The sequence below is a fragment of the Pseudorasbora parva genome, chromosome 1, assembly GCF_024679245.1.
Source record: "Pseudorasbora parva isolate DD20220531a chromosome 1, ASM2467924v1, whole genome shotgun sequence".
Classification (NCBI taxonomy): Eukaryota; Metazoa; Chordata; class Actinopteri; order Cypriniformes; family Gobionidae; genus Pseudorasbora; species Pseudorasbora parva.
In genome coordinates, this window is record NC_090172.1 from 61941120 (window position 1) to 61965868 (window position 24749).

Here is a 24749-nt window from a genome sequence, read left to right on the forward strand (position 1 = left end):
TAGTGCACTAATACAAAAACACAGCCATTGACATACTCTAGTTGACCAAGTAGTGTGTCCACATGGGGATTATCAGTGCAGCACCGCCCTCTACTGGAGGTGTTCATTCTTAGCTCTTTGCTTAGCTTTTCAATAAACACAGAGGATTTGGGAATCTGTTACAAGAAGAGAAATCCCAAAATGCATAACAATGTCCAAGGGAAAGAATATTTTCGGTGTTGTTACTGTTGTTGTTTCATTAACAATTTGCATGACATAAAAGCATGCACAATTATAAAATATTTACCAAAATGCTGTTTAATAGAGCATTGAATGCCATTTGTGCTTCCCAAAGGTGTTAATGCCAATTTGTCAACTGCCCTAATGTCAGAAACACAGAATGCATGACAAAATATTATGAGGCAGCATTAATCATATAGTCGGCATTGATATTACAGTAAAATCCAACAGTGATTCTAAGTAACACTTTTTAGTACACTTTACCTAATGTCTTAACTTAATTGTAAAAATCTGTAATCACACATTTAGCCTTTTTTAGGAAAATCAGAAAAGATTAAGTTAAGTTTAGATTAACTGATTGGTTTGTGTAGCATTTTGTCAAGCAAACCACCCCCCCCCCCCCCCCCCAAAAAAAAAAAAAAACACACAAAAAAAACAAAACACACACACAAAAAAAAAAGGTTTTGAGGCGGGGCAATTCCTAGACTTTTACTCATCTTTCACTCGTCTCCCAAAGTCACCTTGACCAACTGAACAATTTTAGCGAACATCACATCCTGACATTGATTTTCCTGAAATGTTTTAGTTTGAACTCATCATTATGGTGATCAGTGTTCCCTTTGGATGGGGAACTTAATTGATATTATTATAATCATCTTCCTGTAGTGACGCAACAAGAAATCACAAATGTTTGAATCCATAAGGTAGGGTATGTATGTGTGTGTGTGTATATATATATATATATATATATATATATATATATATATATATATATATATATATGTGTGTGTGTGTGTGTGTGTGTGTGTGTGTGTGTGTGTGTTTATGAATGAATGATATATAACGATTTCATGTTAAATAATAAAATACAATTTGTTACTAACACGTCATTAACACCTTGTGAAACTTTTCATTGGATTGATATAATCCCTCTGTATTTGTGAAAATATCTTGCAATTGACCATGCTTGAGTCTCACACACACACACACACACACACACACACACACACACACACACACACACACACACACACACACACACAGAGGTTTCAGCATGCAAACCACAACAATAGTAACAATTACATTTTATTTATAGCAAATGATCCAGTACTCTCCGTTTGTTTTTAATTACTTTAATAACTCTCGTGTAAGTGTGGGTTAGCGTTAGATTATACTAACTATGCTTTTGCCAGTACAACACACTATTCCCATTTCGCTTTTGTTTATTATGTCTAACTAATTTTACAGTGCACAGAGGATGGACACTTTGGAGCGGTCTCTTCAATAGCCACAGGAGGGCTCTAGAGCGAAGGGTTCCTAAGAGACCACGGAGCTGATTTCAGGAATGGAGGAACACGACGGAGCATCCTTTGGCTGAACCACGAGGCCAGCTGCGAGTTACAGGAGTCACAGCACCGATTAGCCTAATAAAACTTCTCTCGCTGATTGTCCAAATAAAACCTTCACTGGGAAGGAATAAAACTTCCCTGAGCGGCTCCCTCGGACAGAAGATGGGCACCGCTATCCCAGACACGGTCGTAATGGCTTCCTCTCTTTCTTTGAATAAATATCCTGAATGAAAGTCTCAACGCTCAGTGTGTGTGCGGACTACAAAACACCTCGAAACTCACTATAAAGTTCAGCTTAGGACTTATAAACTGAACTGAGAGAAAGGGTATGATCCTGAATTAAATATCAACAGCTCAGAAGGGGACACTTGAGGGAGAAACGGAGGGAGAGGGACGGAAGTTGAGGAGGAAAAGGCAAGAGAACCATGTGTCCAGAAAACAAACGACGTGTGATGCCAGAGAAAAGGATCAACAAAGAGAGGGAACAAGAAGAAAAGTCTCTTTCCGACAGAGCCAAAAGGAGACCTGACCGACTTACATCACCTCTGCTTCCTTTAGCGCCTCATTCTGTTCTTTTCCATCCATCCTTTCTTCTCTTGTTTATCTACATCCTCTCATTTGCATCTCACATCCCTGACTGGGTGAATTCAGGTTGATTGGGACACTTTCTCAGTTACATCAATGGCAAAATGTGTCCCAATTCAAATTTTTGAAATTTATGTATTTATTTATATACATTTACGAATCTCCATGTGAAGGGAAAAGGGAGTAAAGAGTGAAATGTGCATTTTTGTCTGTCATTAAAACACTGGCATCACATTACGTTTTCACCAAGTTTCTTGCAACTCTTTTCAATACCTTTCATTGGCTAAATATTTGTAAAACAGACAAACAGAGATAAAGGGTGACCAATAGCGTTGGTTTATAAAAGAATAAGAAAAACCACAACCAAAACAAGTGCACTTCGCAGTGTGAGGGCAAAAAGGGCATGTGCTCTTGAGCCCTACCTGTGCACGAGCCTGCTCTAAGGGCAGATTATGTACTTAAATAATGAGATCTTGATTTCGTATATTTGATTCTCAAAAGAAATATTAAAACTCACCCAATCTTCCGGTCCAAGAAAATCGCGCGCTTTGGCAGAAGGCGGGAACTCGAGATTGATGCGCGTGTGAAAAAGTCCCGCGGCACAGACAGGAGTGTACCTCCGTACGTCCGCGTGAGGATTTATGCGTCTGCTCCGTCTAGAGCACGCGGTAAATTTAACTTCCACTACAACAAGCTTCACTACGTTGTCCAGACTTCAGAAATAACCTTTAAAATATAAATAATTACATTTCATTAGTTGGGTATGACAGACACAATTTCAGCCAGTCAGTAAAGTCAAAAACAAATAGACGACTTTCAAAATAAATTAAAGTGCAACAAGAGCTTTCATGTGTGATGGTTAACCGTATTTAGGATACAGATGTAGAACATTTTTTATAAAAAAAAAGAAAGAAAAGAAATATAATGTCTGCTGCCTCAACGTCTCATCAAGCGTGACGCCATTTCCTAAATAAAACATTCTGCTGACGTGACATTTAAATTATTTTTTCTTAACAAACAAACCAAAAAAACAAAAAACAAACAAGAGTTATTTATCTACCAATTTATTTTTATTTTTTCTCCAACAAACTTTGGGTTGTGTAAAAAATAATTTGTTGTGCTAAACTTTGGCACCATTGGCAGTATTCAACATCGAATTTTAGGCATATTAATAATAATAATAATAATAATAATAATAATAATAATAATAATAATAATAATTTGTAGGCCTACAGACAAGTTTTACTTAGTCTCAAAAAAAAGTTTTACAAAATAATATCCATATTATGCTTAAATATAACTTGCATAGCTTTTTTATTTAAATTACAATTTTGATACATTTTTTTGGTTTGCTTTTTTATTCCTTTAGTTATAGGGTAGGCTATAGTGTAACACAATCAAACACATAATTAGTTTTTTTTTTCTTTTCTCTCTGTCCCCTTGAATCTTTTTTCAAAGGTTTGCACCTGTTTTTCTGCGCAGTTATTCATGCGGACATGGATCGACTTCAAAGTCATATGTCACTGAAAAAGTCGCAAATTCCGCCTTGGATAAAGAAATAAAGGGGGAACAAATCGCCACAGAACTAATTTAACATCCGAGGTCGCATGTATAAATAATGAACGTGTCCTCCGAACAATAGCAACATACAGTTTCTTCATTTCGACATATTTAAATCAAGCAGAAGAGTTTACAAAGGCTGAGCAGCGGAGGAGCTCAACAAGGGCTCTATTTACCGACGGAGACACGGGGGGGCGGGAGGAGGAGCGGAGGGCCACGGAATTAATGAATTAAATAGTGCTGAGGCGCTGAAAGTACGTATTTTCATCAACAATGAAAGGCAGAACCGAGACGAGAGGAGCAAGTTTTCAGATAGAGCTGCTAACAAAACTTATTGAGCAGTGCCACTTAAGACAAGAGATAGAAGAGAGCGAGGAGGATTGAGAGAGAGAGAAAGAAAGAGAGAGAGAGAGAGAGAGAGATAGAGGAGGGCATTACATAATAACTCGGTAACACTCGTCCGGGACGTGCACTGACTGACACTTAACTTATTATTAGGGTCGAGCCGATACATATACACATGTTTTTTCCCAGCTTGACCGATTGCATATTATTTTAGGTGTATAGTGTATTTTTTTAAAAATCGTATTAATTGTTTTAAAGCATTTGAATGATTAACTCGTAGAATTATGAGACCTCCGCAGCTTGTCACTGTCCTGGCGCGGATGATGGTGTTGACAAAGTTGACTGGAACGCGCTTCTGAACTCTTCCACATCTTTCGCCTCACGTTGTCCTCTCATGTGTCCCGAAATTGGAAAACAGGAGTAAACTTTTGCAAACCACAAACAGAGAGCTCTGCGTTCAAGTCCTCAGTGAAAGGTAAGTGCTGAGAGAATAAAGCTTCACGTGTGAGGCCTAGCGCGCGCTGGGGCTGCTGAGATTGTGTTCATCTTTATGAAGACATAAGCGTGCATATTTGAAATAGGTGCATTTTTAAATCTAGCAACGATCTAGCACATCCTCAACTAAGCCAATGTGCTAGAATTTACTTGCAAGGTAGACAATTGTGAAGCGAGACAGGTGCATCTCAACAAGATTGATAATATCGGTACATTGCAAAATAAGAATCAGGGTGAACATGTGTATGTGTTTGTGTGTATAATGTACAGTATAATGTGTTGAATATTGATCTGCCTGCTGTCTGATTGTACAAATGTCACGTCACATGTTTAATTTGTCATTTAATTTCCTAAAATTGGCCATTTTCTCTTTATATTAACAACTGAAGCTTAAGTTTTTTTGTAGCTTTAGTTTGTATCTCTCTAGTTCAAGTTTCATATTTGGTAACACTTTAGTTTAGGGTCCAATTCTCACTATTAACTAGTTGCTTATAACAGCATGCGTATTACCAGGATATTAGCTGTTTATTAGTGCTTATAAATCACATATTAATGCATGACCCATCCCATAATCCTGACCTACAGCCAAATTTAACAACCTGTTTATAAGCAGAAATTAGGAGTTTATTGAGGCAAAAGTCATAGTTTATAGCTATAGTTTAAGTGCGAATTGGACACAAACTAACATGTGACCTCATATTTAATGACAAAATGTTTACCCTAAAAACAACTTTATTGTTAAGGAAAAATTTGACTGAAAGTGAACTGCAAATGCTGTTTTGTTTTGTTTTCTCCAGGTGTTGGTTTTGTTGAATGCCTTTGTTTGCAATGAAACGACACGTTAGACATTTACATATCATGGTGTTTTCTTAGAGATGTAGGATGATTTATAATTATAACTTTCAGCGTGTTTAAAGTTTTCAATTTACAGTTTGTTCAGTCAAATAACGCGGCTTCTGATTCATATGAGCTGTCGAGAGATAACATTTACTGATGCAGAGATAGAAAAGAGGAGGCATATCTGCCACTATCAAACCGTTTCAGAGGCTTTGACTGAAACAACATTGCGTGGGTCTTTTTTTCCGCTCCTTTCCACTGATCTGATACGCTCCCCATGGCTCTTTCTGGCAAACCTCACAACTGGCAAAGGTTTTGGATGTCTTGCTTTTTTCACCCTCATTCATTTTTCAACCTGGTTATTTTTGAAGAGTCAAACCGAGTTAAATAACTAGACCAGATTGAGTAGAGGTCAAGGAAATGTTGATCTGTTAAGTGACTCGATTTGTTGGCAGAGTGATTTCCCGAACACTTTACACCGGATCAAAGACGTCAAGTACATTTGACTGTGACCGTGAGAAGGGCATTGGATCTGGTGAATGGAGGAAAGTAAAAGTTTGCACAGCCACAGAATACTGATGAGAGTTTTAATATCGGTCTGTTTTTCAGTCTGTCCATCTCTCTGTCATTCCTTCCTTCCTCTCTCTCTCTCTCTCTGACACACACACACACACACACACACACACACACACACACACACACACACACACACACACACACACACACACACACACACACGCAGTGTTGTATATTTCAATGGTGGCTTTTGTCTCTTTCATCTCATCTCCAAACAAAAGGATTCTTGTGTATACAGAACAGGGAGTGAGAAAGAAAGGGATCGAGGGAGGAGAGGAAGAGTGACAAAAAAAGTTGACGAGAGTTTGTAAACTGCGCAGTAAAACTCTTGCCACGACATGGCATCGGTGCATATTTGAGTATAATACGAGTCAAAAGGTCTGGACGCGCCTCCTTATTCTTAGTCATAAAACAACACAGTGAAACATGTAAATGGTGACAGAAATCTCTGTTGAGAATTGAAGGAGTTTTGTACTCTGAACACCTTATTCATAGTAAAATATTCAAGCGTGGGCCAAACGTACAAGCATTTATTTATGCATTTCAAGCCTTTAGATCAAAAGGTCTTTGAGAGCATGAGAAACACACATCCAGTGTCAGCGTCCGTTTGCTGTATGGACTGTATTTTTGCACACGCGTGTGGGCGCGTACTCGCCGGAGTTCAAAGGTCAGCTGTGTGTACACTCTGCTTCTAACACGTGTCTTGGCGAGGGTCCGCCTCCTCCCTCTCGGCCGGCGTTAGTATTCAGAGCACAGAGATCCAGACAGATACCTATTCATACTCTCAGTGTGAGTCCAGAGAGAGAGAGAGAGAGAGAGAGAGAGAGAGAGAGGGAGAGGGAGAGGGAGAGAGAGAGAGAGAGAGAGAGAGAGAGAGAGAGAGAGAGAGAGAGAGAGAGAGAGAGAGAGAGAGAGGGAGAGAGAGAGAGAGAGAGGTAGAGGTCAGCAAGGGGAGAGCGTATCAGATCGCCCTGGTACTCATTCATTTCATTTATTTATTTTATTTGGTGCGGAAGGCAGAAGCTGAGTGAGACTAAACTACCACTTAGACATTTAAACAAGAGCTCAGAGGGAGATTGGACAGTGTCAGTGAATGAAAAGTCAGTCCTTGTGTAACCTGCCTAAGATATCGCCGCTGTGTCCGAATCGACCATTTTAGAGGTCGCTCTTTGATATTTCATTCATGTTTTTGTTTGAGTATTAGCTTCGATTTTGCCGTTTGTCCTACAGTTCACAGATGAAGCACAGATGATTCAATTGTTTGACATGCAATAAGTGTATAGAGCAATACAATTAAGTGAAAATAGCAGTAGATATACACTAAAAATAGCAGTATGTCCGTGACGTCACCCATGGGATCCCGAAGAGCAGTTTTAAAGCATAAATAGAGACGAGCTGGCCATTGCCATGGCCAGAGAGGCGGGACGTGGGCGGAGCTTAGATGACGTGATGCCTAACAGACAGCTGATAAATGGCTCTCCACCTGTCACTCAAAGTGGCCACGCCCTTAATTATGCAGAACTTTAAGGCTTTATATAATGTAAACGAATGAGTTATAAACACATTCACCCCCCTCACAGTCGTCATGAAGGGCAAAATTAGCCGTATAGACCAAAACCACAATTTGTCCCAGGCTGTAAACATGTTTTTTTCTGCTGTAAAGTTGGGCATTTTAACACGGGGCTCAATGAGATACTGCTCCTTCTGGAGCCTGTCCCTAGTGGCCAGTCGATGAACTGCAGTTTAAGTCACTTCATATTGGCTTCAAGAGAAACTGCGGGAGGTTGCCGCTGCTATTTATACTTATAAATAGTGGCGTATACTATTTGCACATCAATGTTACTGTACTGTTAACGGTATGCAATAATAACAAAATTGATTCAAATGGATTTATTATTAAATGGACCTTATTGGCACAATAAAGCCCCCTACCCCTGTCCCCCTAACCGATAAACACTATTATTAAACTCACGCTAGACACTATATTTCCACTTTTTCAATATTTTTTTTTACTTTTTTTGAAAATAAATGCCGTTCCGATCTGATGCGATGTGTGATGTGTAAAGGGAGTAGAGCGAGTTTGGCAAAAGGCAAATTGGAACAGGTCGATAGGGCTGTCACTTTTTATGCATTCGAACATGACGTGAGATATCCGTAATCGAACTATAAATAAACTATCCGGTTTTTAAAGTGCCACGTTGCGCAATTTTTTTACAGTCGGGTGGGTTTACATGGAGCACTGTAATCGGTTTAAATGTCCAATCAGAATGAAAATGCTCTATATAAACACCTCAATCGTAATCAAAATGCCCAAACTGAATGAAATTGTAATCGTTTTGAGATGGGTGGATAAACCTTTTCATGAATCGATCAAACGAAACATTTCACCATGTAAATGACCTGACCGGATTACTTTTGAGTGCGTCCTTATGTGACGTACACAGCGTGCGCCTTCACCACTGAAGAGCACACGTCGCGCTCATGCTCCAAGCATGACAAGAGAGGAAAATACATTTTTCTGAGGGATAAACTTTTTTTTTCGTAAAAATTTATGAAGATAATTTTGGCATAATGACACCGTCCCTAAACCTAGCAAACAATCAACTATTTAAACTGCGTCTGACATTATAATAATTTTTTTTTCTGAGATGATTAATACAGTTTACAACAAATAAATAGCTTTTATAAAACCGTATAAGTCCTGGTGGCCGTTGAGAGTTGCTATGGCATCCGTAAACACATTCCAGCGGCTGGAGAGGACGGCGTCGACATCTGATGCGGTAGACAAACTGAAAGCTGTGATGATTGCATATAGTGGCACTTCATATCTTAATTTACACTTAAGTTGATAACCTGCTGTTTCAAACATTAAGTTAATTATTTATTTTTCCATACAGGCTGTGGCCTGAGTCCTGTTTATGACTGTCAGACTGTTAATGCATTTGTGATTGAATCTCCGTTACGGCGGTGTCCGTTTTTTTGTTTTTTATGGGGTCGTAGATATTCAAATACATTGGTTGATATTTGAAATACGTTCGAATTCGATTTTTAAAAAAAAATGACAGCCCTACAGGTCGATGTGTGCTAAAATTAGTTAAACATCTACACTATTGCTATTGTTGACAATCCAGCGCCTTTTGTACTTCTGTCTGGCCCAATCAGACGTCAGTGGGTGGAGTTAGTGTAAATAGACACTGATATAAAATGAGTGTATAGCAGCTCGGACCATTGGTCCTGTAAGAATTGAATGAGCCAATTACATTTATATTGTGCTTTTCACAACATGCATTGTTTCAAAGCAGCTTTATAGAAAACCATGATGTTAATGTTTAAGATATATTTATGCCGTACACAGATTACAGCTGGGCGAATATATAAATATATAATTTCGCAATGATACAAGCAATCAAGAAGTTGACATTTCAATTGCAGACTAGGAGTCTTGGAGAATCTAAGCACAGTTTGAGATATTATTGAGATCTCTTCTGGAACGCTAGAGAAGACCGGCATCTCTTTTCTAACGACAAACACTTTTCTCCATCATTTTCATATCCGTGTGTTTGAACCAGCGGGTGTGTTTTTAGTGGATGCTTGAAGACAGTTCTCCACAAGTTCACACAGTTCTAGTGATAGGCTTCATTTTCAACACGACAATGTTCTGCCATTGCTTTATCATTTCAAATGTTGAGCTTTAAAAGTGTAAATGGACTGCATTTATATAGCGCTTTTATCCAAAGCGCTTTACATTTTTGCCTCACATTCACCCATTCATACACCGACGGCGATGTCAGCCATGTAAGGCGCCATCCAGCTCGTTGGGAGCAGCTGGGGTTCGGTGTCTTGCTCATGGACACTTCGACACTTGGTCAGGTGGAACCGGGGATTGAACCACCAACCTTTCGGTTTGTAGACAACCTACATGAACCACTGAGCCACTGCCGCCCCCGCAAAAAAAGTGTGTTTTCTTTCTGTGAAATGTTGATATTTTACTATCTAATGTAATGAAAATAAGACATATTAAAGTAGGATTTTTCAAACTGGGGTTCAGGAGTTGTTGAAAAGCTGAATTAAATAAAAATGTAGAACTTAAATAAATATTTTTGAAATAAAAGCGATTCAAAATAAAAGAGGACCCATCGTACCCTTCTACACTTACTAAAAAAGATGAATAGCTTTATTTTGTTATCTGTGCATGTCATGTGACCGACAAACTTGTTAATTATTGAAAAATCCCATGTATTTAAAGAAGTCAGACATTTTTGACAAAACTTTGAGAGTTCTGGTTTTAAAGAATTGCTTAAATTGTTAGTTTACCCAAAAATTTAAATTCTGTCATCATTTACTCTCCTTAATGTTTGGTACAAATGGCATTTGCAGCAGAGATCACGCAAATTGGGACTTCCAATAAGAGCCGGGTTTATTCAAACCGGGAATATAAAGGCAGCCAAACACATGAACATAACAATACATTGGAAAAGCAGTGCTGGGCGTGAGTGCCATATAAAGGGAGTGTAGATGACGAGGACCAGGTGCAGGGAATCTGAGGAGAGGGAAAGATGCCGAGGAAGGGCATACAGGTGTGAGACAGAGAGGATTCTGGGAAATGTAGTCCGGGACAGGCGTGGATTATAACAAAATTGTTCCAAACCTGTATGCGTTTCTTCTGCTGAACACAAAAGAAGAAAGAGTGAAGAATGTTTGTAGCAAACTGTTGTGGGGCACCATTAGCTGGGTTTCCATCACAGATTTTGCACAAAGCTTTTGCGATATTTTTTAAATATCGATAAAAAACTGTTGTGAATTGATGCCGTTTCCATTAACCGCGACTAACGTAGTCTTTTCCTGTTGTGACAAGTCGTACCAAAAATCATGACGACGGATGTTGGTAGGTTTACATCACAACCACCGCACAAGACATTTTTAAGTGAAGGAAAGGTAGTTATTCAAGCATTAATGGCAAGGAAAGCTCCTTCGACTCCTATCTGCTTCGAGGTCTTGATAAATTGTGGGATTTCTTTGTTGTTTCGAATCTATTATGCCCATAATTATTTTGTCTTTTATTTTTTATGTTTAATAAAGATTTCTTGTCTCGCCGTTTTTTCCATTCGAATTGCCTGAAAAAACACCTCATGTGAGCAGAAATACTTTTCTTTCCATGTATGGGAGTTGTTGTGAAATGTATGTTTTTGGGTGTATTTAGCAATTTACACAATTTGAAGGGTAATGGAAACGCATGCTATTGACTCCCCATAGCATAAACATAATATGGAGATCAATGGTTTCCATCATCATTAGGGGCCAGATTTACTAAACAGGGAAAAGTAGCATTAGATCGCAATTCCAGGAAAGTTCAGCGCGTGATCTACTGACGACACACAAATGAAAGAACACAGACGTCTGGTTTAGTGTCTTTTTCACTCATCTCTTAGCATTGTCAAATAAACAATTTTTTTTTTAGGCTAGCTTTTAATTGAACATTTGTATCAATTATTGTTTTATTTTGAGTTGTTTTGATTGCTCATTCTTTTTCTCTTTTGTTTATTGTATTATTTTATATGGTGTACTTTTCTATTTGTTTCTGTAAAGCGCTTTGAGGTGTACATTTAAAGGCACGATAGAAAAATAAAAATGTATTATTATATTTTTGTGTGGTAAATAATGGCGCAAATATCAGTAAATTGACTACACTGTAATTAAAAAAAAAAAAAAAAGTTACCTGGTTGCCTTAATTTTGAGTTTATTCAAATTAAAAATTTGAGTTAATACGATGAACATTTTTGAGAATCGACAACCTTTATTAAAATATGATTCAAAGATTTTGTAAGCATATTGGGTAATTGTGTGTGTTTTATTTCTGATGACGCAGCCAAATTGTGCGATTTTCATGATTTATCACATTTTTTATGTGGTTCAGATACAATAATATTTTGAGTTTCTATTCATTAAACACATTTCCTTCATTGAATCAACTCAAATTTTTAATTTCAATGAACTCAAAACTTTAAGGCAACCAGGTTACTTACTTTTTTAAGTTAAACCAACAAAAACCAACAATATTTTTTTTACAGTGTAGCGCAAACCTTAGCAAATCACCTTGCATGATTCATTTTAATAATCTCCTCCCATAAGATTTGCTTCTGAAAGAGACACTCCTACAAATGCAATAAGATCAGCTGCAAAAATATCCCTGTCCACACCTTCACAGCGCTAATGTTTCACTGCGCATCTTTATAAATCCTGACAGTAGGTTTTTAACACCAAAAGAGGGCTTGTGTAGGCACAAACTGTTAGTAGATCTGGCCCTTAGTGTCTAAATAGGAGGCCACTGTAGATGTATTTCTAAAGAATTAGAGAAAGGAAAGTTGTTTGTGGAGCTTTTCTCAACATCTGCACATCTGCACTAGATAGAAAATGTGTGGCTTGCATACAAAAAAGCATTCAAGCTAAAGCTGTAGAAGAAGCGAGTGAACCAGTAATTGGAAAAACTGTCCAAGCAGCATCTACTTTAAGTTTATAAAGGTGACCGTCATCCTCAGAGTAATATTGTGGTGTTCTTTTCATCTCTAAACCCTTCCTGCGGTTTTGTGTTTTCGGATGGTGAATAATAAGTCCCCCTTTTCATCGCTCACCCGGGCCAAGCGAGCGCGGCATGAGAGTCGGTCTGCGTTGACGACTAGCCTTTAAATGAGAAAGGGCAGCTGCTTCCACTGTGTGAATGAGGGGCATTTAATGCGCTTGGGCAGCTGGAGGGTCTGAATGTAGACCACCAGGGTCGGCCCCCCAAACCCGGCCCTGTACCCCTTCCTGGCATACACAAACCTCGGGAGAGAAGGATGCGCTCACGTGTCCGTGATAAAGATCGCTGAGAAAGCTACTTTGCCCATTTAGGCTCTTAGAGAAGTCCTTTTTTTAGATACTGCCGAAAGTCGCTAATGTGTCCCTAATGTGTCTCTCTTTACTCGGACGATGCATGTCTTTTAGATAGAGCTCAGATAGAGATAGAGCCCTCTCTCTTCCCATGTGCCATTTCTGCTATAATGCTACGAGACGACCTAGTTTTTACAGATAACGATAAGGTGACAGGTTTCTCACAGGGAAGGCCTAACTGTTATTTCATTAAAAAGGACTACTTTTTTATGTCAGAGTAACTTGATAGTAGTAGTTTCTGTAACCTACTGTGGCTCGTATGAGTCCCATCTGATAACGTCCAATGCTGCCCAGAAAAATGAGAGAAGTAAATTGAATTGTTGGCAAAATATAAATGGCAATATGAAAACTGAAACTAATGGGTCACAACAGTAATGCTGTAGTGCACTTGTTATCAACCTGGATTCTCAAACAGAGAGGTGTCTAGGTTACATTTTACACCACAAATATCTTAAAAGATAACGAGGCTGTGGCGATACCAGACACATTACATTCATAAGATTTGTGGGGGAAAATATGCTTACTTGTCTTGAAAATAATGCCTAATAAAGTGTAGTAGGTTAATGTTCCTTCTGCAAAATGTGATTTTTTTTCAATTTCTTTTGTATGAAAACCTGCCATGTTTACTGTCTTTTTTACACTTTAATTGTGAGGGGAAAATGTTCAGTGTTTGTAATGAAGGCAAAAGGTGTGTGAACTGCTTTATATGGCGAATCACTTACAAAATACAACGATTTTCTGTGTTTTCATTACAGATATATTATAAAAGTCATGCCATTGAACTCTAAATGTGTCACTTTTACGAGGTACAGTATTTGATCATTGTCTGATCATCGCAGTGTTGAAACATGTTACTTGCATAATTGAGAATTATAATAACTACAGTCTGTATCTTTTCCATGTCACAGCCAATGTGCTTTAGGCTTTAGTAATCTTTATCTAGAGTTTTAGATGGAGAAAGCCTTGTAACCTGAGCATTTTAGAAACTGTGTTTGCTCGTTGAACACAAACAACTTCAATGGATGTGTTTTAGTGCAGAGATGATTTATGAAGGTCTTAGTAGATATGAAGTGCAAACTTAAGTTTTAAACACCTCAGAAATACAGCAAAGATTACAGCTTCATCACTATAAATCATTACTACTGTAAAAATTTCTGTCATTTTTACAAAATAAAACTGGCAGCTGTGGTTTACAGAATAATTCTGTTAAAAATACAGTAAAAATGTAAGCATATTTACTGAACAACCTGTACATTTTACAATTTACAACTGTTATTTACAAAAAAAACCACAAACATTTTAAATGGTATATCCAACAAATTAATTTAACAAAATAAGAAGTAAGATAAAACCCTCATGTAACTGATAAGAAAAAACAAAGACACAATATATTATTACAATTAAAGCCATCAAATGTGGTGTCATGCAGGGAATTGTGGGAGTGTCGATTTATGGTTTTTCGCTGCAAATAATAAATTGATTTGTTCGGTTTACTTTACAATTTTTTTACATAGTACTTCACAGTAAAACTACATGAAATGTAGGATCTACTGTTTTTTCTGAGTATTACAATTTTTTACGGTTAACGTTACAATAAATGTACATGTAATTCATGTACCTTGGATGTATATATATATATATATATATATATATATATATATATATATATATATATATATATATATATATATATATATATATATATACATACATACAGTCGTGGTCAAAATGGTTGGTACCCCCGGTATATGCATATGATCAAATATGGCTGCAAAAAATAAATCTGCATCGTCTCAAGATCTTTTTGATCTGTTATATATATATATAACTTAACCTTTCATTGAAGTAAAATATTTAAAAATGGGGGGTTAACCATATTATGAAATAATGTTTCTCCAAAACACGTTGGCCACAATTGTTGGTACCCTTTTATTAAATACTTTTTGCAACCTTCTTTTTCCAAGATAACAGCTCTGAGTCTCCTCCTAAAATGCCTGATGAGTTTGAAGAACACCTGACAAGAGATCAGAGACCATTCCTCCCAACTGAATCTCTCCAGATCCTTCAGATTCCCAGATCCATACTGGTGCTTCTTCTCTTGCGTTCACTCCATTCATTTTCTTTTGGGTTCAGGTCAGGACTGGGACGGTCATGGCAGAAGCTTCATTTTGTGCTCAGTGACACATTTGTGTGTTGATTTTGATGTTTGTTTTGGATTGTTGGCCTGATGGAAGATCCAACCACGGCCCATTATAAGATTTCTAGCAGAATCCATCAGGTTTTGATTTTTTATCATTTGGTATTTGCGAGAGTCCATGATGTCCAGGACCTCCAGCAAAAAAACAGGCCCACAACATTCAAGATCCAGCAATATTTTTTAGCTTTGCTGCCAAAAAGCTCTTTTAATAGATTCATCTGACCACAGAACCAGGTCCCCTTTGAATTTCCAGTCGTGTCTGACAACTGAATATGCTGGAGTTTGTTTCTGGATGAGCGAGGATGGTTTTTCTTGAAACCCTCCCAAACAACATGTGGTGATGTAGGGGTTGTTTGATTTTTTTTTTAGGCTTTCTGACCCCAAGACTCAACTAATCTCTGCGACGAGTCTTTGTGGACTCAAACGTTCCTCCTTGTCATTAGGACAATATAGACATGTCTTCTTTCAGGCAGATTTTTGATTCACATTTGATTGGAGCTTCTTAATTATTGCCCTGATGGTGGAAATGGGGATTTTCAATGCTTTAGCTATTTTCCTGCAGCCGCTTTCTATTTTGTGAAGCTTAACAATCTCTTCCTTCACATCTGAACTATATTCTGTGGTTTTACTTATTGTGATGATGATAAAGGGAATTTGGCATTTGTGCCTCCTTATATTTACACTCCTGAGAAACAAGACATCATAGCTAGACAATATCATGTTAATTTGCAGAATTTTATATATTTATATTGTTTTGTAATTTTAACTGTAAAAAATAGTATTTTATTAATTTGCAGACTTTTGTATTATAAATATTTAATTTACCATGATCAGTGAACATGCACACTTTTAAGCATGTCTCTCTTCCCTCCTAGCTATGACCTCAGCCACGCCCCCTTCCTCCCGTAGCCCCTCCCCACAGAAGGTCTGCCACTCCCAAACACAGACCGATGTCCTAAAGCCGCTCCTGGGTGGAGGAGGCGGGGCTTCAACAGGAAACGGACCTGCGGCGCTGAGACGTCGTCGACGGGTGTTATCTAAAGATGGGCGGAGCAACGTTCGCATCGAACACGTCACCGGCCGAGGGGCGCTTTACCTGCGGGACCTCTGGACGACTTTTCTGGACATGCAGTGGCGCTACAAGCTTTTCCTGTTTTCTGCCACCTTCGCCGGCACTTGGTTTGTCTTTGGAGTGCTGTGGTACTTGGTGGCGCTTGTCCATGGAGATTTGCTAGGTGAGGACGCTCTTTGACTGTGCCTTAAATAACAGACGGAACTATATTTTATTTTCATAAATATTCAGTGTTGGGGGTAATGCATTACAAGTAACTTGAGTTATGTAATCAGATTACTTTTTCAAGTAACTAGTAAAGTAACGCATTACTTTTAAAATCTACGACAAAATATCTGTTACTTTTTCAAAAAAGTAACGCAAGTTATTTTTCCCATTCATTTGACTGACAGAATACTATGCAAACCTCCAATAATTAAATATTAAATAAAACTGTTAAAAAAATGCATTAATGCATTTAAACAACCTTTATTGACCAATGTCTTGCTTCAAATTTTCAATTAATCCGTTAAACCAAAAGCAAAAATTTGTTTGGATTTTTTATTTTTATCGGAGAAGTAAGAGTGTTACACTTTTTTTCCTGCATCCTATTCTTGAAAGTTTGTTCGAGCGACGCCCTCTACTGTACATGCATGAATTTGCATTTTTTACCTCAGCCTGAGGTTTATTATTTCAATTTTTGTTTGGTGTGAAGAGGTCTTTACATTTGCAACTTTTTTGTTATAAAAAACGAAGATGAGGAAAAAGTAACGCAAAAGTAACGTAGCGGATTACTTTTCTTAAAAAGTAACTAAGTAACTCAATTACGTAAATTTTTAAGGGAGTAACGCAATATTTTAATGCATTACTTTTCAAAGTAACTTTCCCCAACACTGTAAATATTCATATGAAATTGCAACCCTGTGATTTCTGGGTCTTGTCCTTCCTCACTAGAGTTTGACCCTCCATCCAACCACACGCCGTGTGTGATGCAGGTCCAAACTCTGACGGGAGCGTTCCTCTTTTCCTTGGAATCGCAAACTACGATCGGATACGGCTTTCGCTGCATCACTGAGGAATGCCCACTTGCTATCATCCTGCTTATTGTCCAGCTGGTCATCACCATGGTGATGGAGATCTTCATCACTGGAACCTTCCTTGCCAAGGTACAACACTCTCAATTTTGATAAACACAGCATTTTAGTTGTAATTGGTGATGCCATTCACACCCCAAATTTTTTTCATTTCATTGCACTAATTATACACGGGTTTTCAATGCGAATTTAACCTCTGCACTCGCGTCTCACATCTTTTGCAGCATCTCTTGCATGACACAGCGTTCTAAAAAGGATGCGATTTTTCTGTATTTTTATAGAATTTCGTGTTTTCCGAACTTAAAAGTATGACTGACGTGAATTTGCATAAATCTAATAAAAAAGGTTATGTTTAGGGGGGTGTTGGGGGTGGCAAATATGTGGCATATATGTCTTTAATTTAATTGCAGCCTTTGCAATTTTATATGTTATGGATAATTTCCATATTGTGATTTTAGGTTTAATTACAGTTAACCGTGCAGCCATGCTGGAACTAAATGAATGACTAGATCAGGTTTAGAAAAATATCTGATTTAAATTGTACATTTTTCCTCTGATGTGTAGGTAGCTCGGCCGAAAAAACGTGGCGAGACGGTGAAGTTTAGTCAGCATGCTGTGGTCGCCAATCATGAGGGGCGGCCTTGTCTCATGATCCGTGTCGCTAACATGCGTAAGAGCCTCCTTCTGGGCTGCCAGGTAAACGCATCTCTGTGAAATCCAGATGAAATAATGGTGAATCTCATATTCACAGAGCCACTCATCATATCTCTGATTTCTCAGGTGACAGGTAAGCTCCTGCAGACGTCACTGACTAAAGAGGGTGAGACGGTACGTCTAGACCAGAGGAATGTAGCCTTCCAAGTGGACACGTCCACTGACAGTCCCTTTCTCATTCTGCCTCTAACTTTCTACCACGTGATAGATGACAATAGCCCAATGCGGGCCTGGGCTGCCAAAGGTACGTGAACCTTGGAGAACCTTGAAGTTACTGGAACAATAAAATGTTATGATGTTGGAATTTCAAAATGCAGTATAAAATGCAGTATCCCAGCTGAAAACACATTCCTTACTTTTTAATGGAAGTTGAACTGGTAACTTTGTAGCTCAACTAGGTGTTGGGTCAGGCATCTGGCTACTGTGTAAATGTAAGGCAGAGCGACATCATTTCACCTGGTGCAACCTTAGGTGTCAAAAGGGTTGGCAATGTGACGTTGGCCAGTAAGAGCTGTGTGTGTAAACCTCACTCCCCTGTAAACCTCACTGCGGTCTTGAGCCTCCTTGTTGAAGCACCTGCCTCCCATGCTGAAAATGTTGGTTCAAACCCACCTTGTCGTGGTGAGAGTTGAACCGGATGGGGTTACATTGGTGCTGTGACTGGGATAGCGAAGTTTAGAGGGGTGAGAGTAACGGAGGCCAGCTATTAAGAACTACGCATGTGAACTTCATTCCCTTGGCCTCAGGAGGCGCCCTAGCGATAGATGCTTGAGACTGCGGCCTTTAGCTTCCTTGTTAGCATGCCAGCCTCCCATGCTGGAAACACTGGTTCAAATCCCCCGTGTCGTGGTGAGAGCCGAGAGTCGTGGTACGTCACCCGGATGGGAGTGAGGTTTAGGCAGGCTGAGTGTAATGAAGTCCAGCTAGTAAGATCTGTGCAAGTAAACCTAACTCCCCTGGCCTCAAGGGTCACCCTATCTACAGACACTAGAGACTGCTGCTTAGTGTTCTTGTTGAAGCACCTGCCTCCCATGCCGTAAACGCTGGTTCGAATCCTCCTCCTTGCAGTGCGAGTAGAACTGGAGGGGTTACATTGGTGCCGTGACCCGGGTGGGGGTGAGGTTTGGGGGTGAGTGTAACGGAGGCCAGCTAGTAAGAGCTGTGTAAATAAACCTTACTCCCATGGCCTCAAGGGGCACCCTAGCTACAGATGCTAGAGACTGCTACATTAAGAGTTCTTGTTGAAGCATCTGCCTCCCATGCCGTAAACGCTGGTTCGAATCCTCCTCGTTGCAGTGCGAGTAGAACTGGAGGGGTTGTATTGGTGCCGTGGCCCGGGTGGGAGTGAGGGTTAGTCAGGGTGAGTGTAACTGAGGCCAGCTAGTAAGAGCTGGGCAAGTAAACCTCACTTCCCTGGTTCAAGAGGCGCCCTAGCTACAGATTTTAGAGACGACTGTCTTGCTGTTAAGCGTCCCTGTTAACACGCCTGCCTCCCATGCCGTTAACGCTGGTTCGAATCCTCCAGGTTGCAATGCGAGTAGAACTGGAAGGGTTGCATTGGTGTCGTGACTGGGATGGGAGCGAGGTTTAGGGGGTGAGTGTAACGGAGGCCAGAATAAGAACTGAGCGTTTAAATTTCACTTCCCTGACTCCAAGAGGCGCCCTAGAGGTAGACGCTAGAGCAAGGATGGGCAACTTCGGTCCTGGAGGGCCACTGTCCTGCAGAGTTTAGCTCCAACCCTAATCAAAAATCGCACCCACTTGTAGATTTCTAAAAATCCTAAAACATTGATTAGCTGGATCAGGTTTGTTTGATTAGAGTTGGAGCTAAACTCTGCAGGACAGTGGCCCTCCAGGACCGAAGTTGCCCATCCCTGCGCTAGAGACAGCATTCATTAGTGTCCTTGTTAGTGTGCCCATCTCCCATGGTGGAAACTCCATGGCGTTACGCCAACAACTGGTGTAGAGATTCCTGTAGCTTAGAAAGTAGAGCATGGGTGCAATTCTCAGGGTATGCATGAACTGGTAAAATGAATACTGCAAAGTTATTTAGTGTCTCCTTGCACTTTGAAAAACGTACAACTAATTTGAGCTTTTTTGTGATTGGTAGTGCAGAGGTGGCATTAGCTATGGTGGCAGATGAAAACTGTCAGTAGGATACACCTGAGAACAGGGACAGCGTGGTGCGGCTCCAGCAGAGTTTCTCTGAGGATAGAGTGCTGGATGAGAGAAACGTGAAACAGCAGTGTGGGGAGAGGTGTCAAAGACACCAGAGAAGCTCTGTTTCAGTGCTGAGGTCACGCAGCAGGCAGAAAGCTCAGGGAGTTCTGCCACTCTGAGCACATGCTGGTGCCCTGTTTCCACTGACACTTCACACCTGAATCGAGTGCGCGTGGCTGGCCAAAGTGGCTCAATTTATGTTTCCACTTTGGCTCTACTGGATTAATCATGAGGGTAAATGTGAACTAGATTTACTGTTTCCCTGTGCAAAACTCGCTGCCACGATTCCAGGGTGTTGTGGGTGGTTGCTAGGGCATTGCTATGCAGTTGATAAGGGTGCACTAGGGGGTTTCTAGGGAATTTCAGTGGTTTCTTGAGTGTTCTGGGATTGTTGCTTGCTGGCCCAAGTCAAAATGTAATTGTGTGTTCATGTCATTGATTTTATTTAGGAGTGGAACACAAATAAACGACACCACACAATTGTGAATGAGTTCTTTGATGTCAAAACAATCCAGGACTGTGTAAAATCTGATACTGACAGAATTTCATCTGAGGAAAAATTTGATCGCAGTAGTCATTTTTCAGCCAAACTAGTGATCAAAGACTTTATTTTTTGACCTAGGATCATTGGAATCTTAGCATTTGTAAAATGAGTCTCAGACGGCCAAATTGTGGCCAAAATGATATAATATACACCTGACTTAACAATAAGTTTAAGCAATGACAATAACAATTTGTCAATCAGAACAGCCAACCAACAGCTTGTTTTTTGATGCAACTGTAATTATTTATTGAGGTACCTCCAAATCCAGTGATAATGAGACTCAGGGCCCTATTTTAACGATCTGAGGGCATGGTCTGAAGCTCATGGCGCAGGTGACCTTTGGCCTTGCTCGAATCCACTTTTATAGTTTAATGATGGTAAAAATGGACTGCGGACCAGGCGCATGATCAAAAAGTGTTGTGTCCTTGTCTCTTAATGAGTAACGGGTGTGATTTGGGCATAACGTGCAATAAACCGATCAGAGTCTCCCATTCCCTTTTAAAGACAGTTGCACTTGCATCATGGTGGATTCGCTATTTACATAGAGAAATCCTTAATATTTATTTTTAATATTTGAAAATGTTTGTGTGCTGCTGCGCGTCCCTGTGGGTAATAAGTGTACGCGCATTGTGCACCCGCCTATTGGCACATATTACTAATGCGCCCTTTAAATAACACAAAAAATACTGCGCTATTGACTTTTTGTTGGTCAGTGAGGCAGTCGGTTTCAGTTCTTCAAAACAGCAATATGAAGCTTCCCGTCATTTCTGCGTTCAAATCGGTTCAAATGCAGCGCTGCCTTCCCGGAATGCTGTGCTGAAGCGTTGAAGTCGCTCGACGTCACCCATAGGAATAAAGTGGAGCGCGGCATGACATTAGTGTTCACGGATGACTGGATCTGCAGCCGAGAGAGTGTTTATGGGCGTGCATTTCCTCTCTCGCTCTAGTCACGCGCGCGCACCCTACCGGGAGAAGAGCCCGTACGGCCCATACAAGGACCTTCCGCTCTATTAACGTCAAGTCGAGCCATACTCTGAAAAAAACTCTCCGAAACTTGTGAGAAACCGGAAGGAGTATTTTTGACACAGAAATACTCCATCAAACGTCCAACATTAGTTTTTGAAACTTTGTCTATGTTTAGGATGGGAATCCAAGTCTTTAACAGTGTAAAAAGATCAGTATGCATGAAACAGCATTTCACCCCCCCTTTAAATAACACAAAAAATACTGCGCTATTGACTTTTTGTTGAGGCACTGAGGCAGTCGGTTTCAGTTCTTCAAAGCAGCAATATGCCAACAATGCATCTGAACACACCTCGCTTTCAGACCAGCACACCCATGGGCCAACAGATGGATGTGTAGCACTTGTGTTGAGCCTGGTGTTGGATTGCCCCGGGTGTATGATCATGTCAGGTTTTCATGTCATCTACATGTCATGTGCAGATCTACATGTCTCAGTTTTTCTGGTTACTAACATATCTCCCTGCATCATAAAACAATATGTTTTAGTGTAAAAAAATCATGGGGAAAAGCTGTCTAAGCTGCCTAAGTTGGTCAGTTTTGATGTTTTGTAATGGATTTTGGGCATTTGACAGCGGGTCAAACAGATAGACCAGCTTAAACCAGTTAAAAAAGTTCTTCAACAAGGAACTCTGGTGTCAGGATTGGGGTTTGAGAATCATACAAATCCTTTGTGGGAAAAATGTTAATTGAATTTTTGGAGGTTAAAAGACAGAAGCAGATTTCATGGTCTCTGCAGTAAACACACTGTTTTAGTGTGAGTTGTAGCAAATTTAATAATGACTTAGGTTGGGGGGGGAGGCATGTTTACAGGAACTTGGGGGTTTCTATTATTGGCAGATGAGCTGTATTTCTCATGTCTCTTTGTTCCTCCCTCCGTCTGATTTTCCCCCTTTCCCCCCCATTCACTTTCTCTGCAGAAGTAGCTTTACCAATTCCCCATCCCTCTTTCTTTTATACATTCTCTCTCTTTGGCTGGAATGCGTGTATGAGAGCGTGCCAGAGCGTCTCATTAGAAGCACAAAGCAGCCCAGTTCCTGGTGCTGACACGCAGGTCGTGGATCCAGTTACGGTCCCAGTCTTTACCCCATCGAGGGCCCAAGCTATCAGACCCTCGGGTCCCCGTGCTTGCACCGAATACGACTCTCATCTCGCACGCCTATGGGTTTTTCCTGTACGTGCATCTCCCTGTGTATTTGTTCTCGTTCTCAATGCTTGTTTCTCATCGCATTTGTAGTCCAGCCAGATCGCCCTAGTGTAATTGACTGTAGGTGGATTATACGGTATAGGGTTATACCTAATAGACCCCACTTATGCCTAATGCTACCTAATCCAAATGAAACTCTTAACGAGTTCCTGTGCCATCTTGTCAAACCAGAAATTACTCTGTTTTTTATGTTGAGCTGACCATAACATTAGTTAATATGAAGTAGAAATAGCTATTCAGAAAGCTCCCATGGAAGCACATTTGCACATGAATGGAGCTGAAAGAAGAACTGGCACTGGTTTTAAAAACGTGTGCGAAAGCGTGTCGCTGCATTACAGTAACTGCACGAGTGGCTGTGTGTAAATGTACGTGTGTGGATGTGTGCCCACAGTGTGTGTGTGAATCTATAGAAAAAAACTAAATGCACAGTGTGCCCGTCTGCTGAATGTGGCATTGTGTTTGTGTAAGAGTCTGAGGAGGAGAGACACGGGTCTCTGCGTGCTGGAGCATGAAGCCATATGAACAGGACGTCCTGTTCGCTCACGAATACGGCTTTAAGACAGTCAGTTCACCTTAAAACTTCAATCCTGGCATCATTTACTCACCCTATATAACTTCGGTTGATCTTCGAAACACATATTTTGAATGAAACCTTAACATTTTGTGTCCTTTCACTGCTAGTCCAGGTTAACAAAGCTTTCAAAAAGTCATAAAGGTGTTCAATCGAGCTTAATGAATTGGTTAACTCAAAGTCTTGTAAAAGAGATATAAACTGATTTATTGTAGGATTTTATTCACATAAACACTCCTAAACATGGCTTGTGTGTTTGTAACATGCTAGAATTAAGCTCATTAAACTGTAAAAAAAAAGTCTCCAATTGAAAATGTTTAAGTGACTGATCACATCTACATTTTTCATTTGGCCAAATCGATATTCTGTGAACTGATGCAATTTAATTCAAAGAAATTCAATTCATTTTACAGTGTGGTTCTCGTTTTAGGTTTACTATACGTGATGTGCTCTATGTATGTTTAGATATAAATAAAAGCTTAAATTAGATGTGTTCATCGTATAAAGAATAAAGTGTTCAATGGAGAAACAGAAACCTCTCTGGTTTCTTTAATGACTATCTGAATTTGTGTTTCGAAGATTAACCAAAGTCTTCTGGGTTTAAAACATCATGAGGGTGAGGTAAATTAATGTGTATTTTTGATTGAACTATTCAATAGTCCAATTGCTTTAGAGTTTATTTCACCAGATACAGGCTTAGATTAAGCCATGATTAGGCCTTAGATAAAGTAGGGCATTTTAAATGTGTGCATCTTGAGAACACACACACACACACACACACACACACACACACACACACACACACACACACACACACACACACACACACACACACACACACACACACACACAAAAACAATGCCCTGATGTATTTTAAGATATGTACGTGCAAGTTGCTTTCAGTTAAAACAGCTGAAATATTTTAGTCTGGGACTAGCTGAAGCCTTCTCTGTGAAATCAGACAGTATTTTCTGCATCTCAGACGGCTTCGGTTCATTTACAGAGAATCAAAAGTATCGTGAGCTGCAGGCGTGTAAATGAACACAGTGCCACTTCTCTCTGAAACCGGCAGTGCATTTATTTATTTGCCGGCAGATCACCAATATAAAAGCGTGTGTATGTGTAAGACAGAAATATTAGTATTTTACTATTGTACTATATTGTACTATGCAATAATTATTATAAGGGGTGTGACGAGATGCTCACAAGGACAAGATTTTTACACAGTATTTTTAAGA

The 24749-nt window shown here is 39.7% G+C and overlaps 1 protein-coding gene across 1 annotated transcript in view; it reads left to right on the forward strand.

Annotated features, from left to right (window-relative positions):
- The first annotated feature begins 3957 nt into the window (after nt 1-3957).
- kcnj10a (potassium inwardly rectifying channel subfamily J member 10a) overlaps nt 3958-24749 on the forward strand; it is a 30919-nt gene continuing 10127 nt past the window's right edge. The window contains exons 1-5 of the mRNA XM_067447441.1: nt 3958-4533; nt 15966-16325; nt 17096-17307; nt 17800-17931; nt 18016-18193. Coding sequence (XP_067303542.1) covers nt 15968-16325; nt 17096-17307; nt 17800-17931; nt 18016-18193 — 880 coding nt within the window. The 5' untranslated portion in view covers nt 3958-4533; nt 15966-15967. The remainder of the gene's footprint in view (nt 4534-15965; nt 16326-17095; nt 17308-17799; nt 17932-18015; nt 18194-24749) is intronic.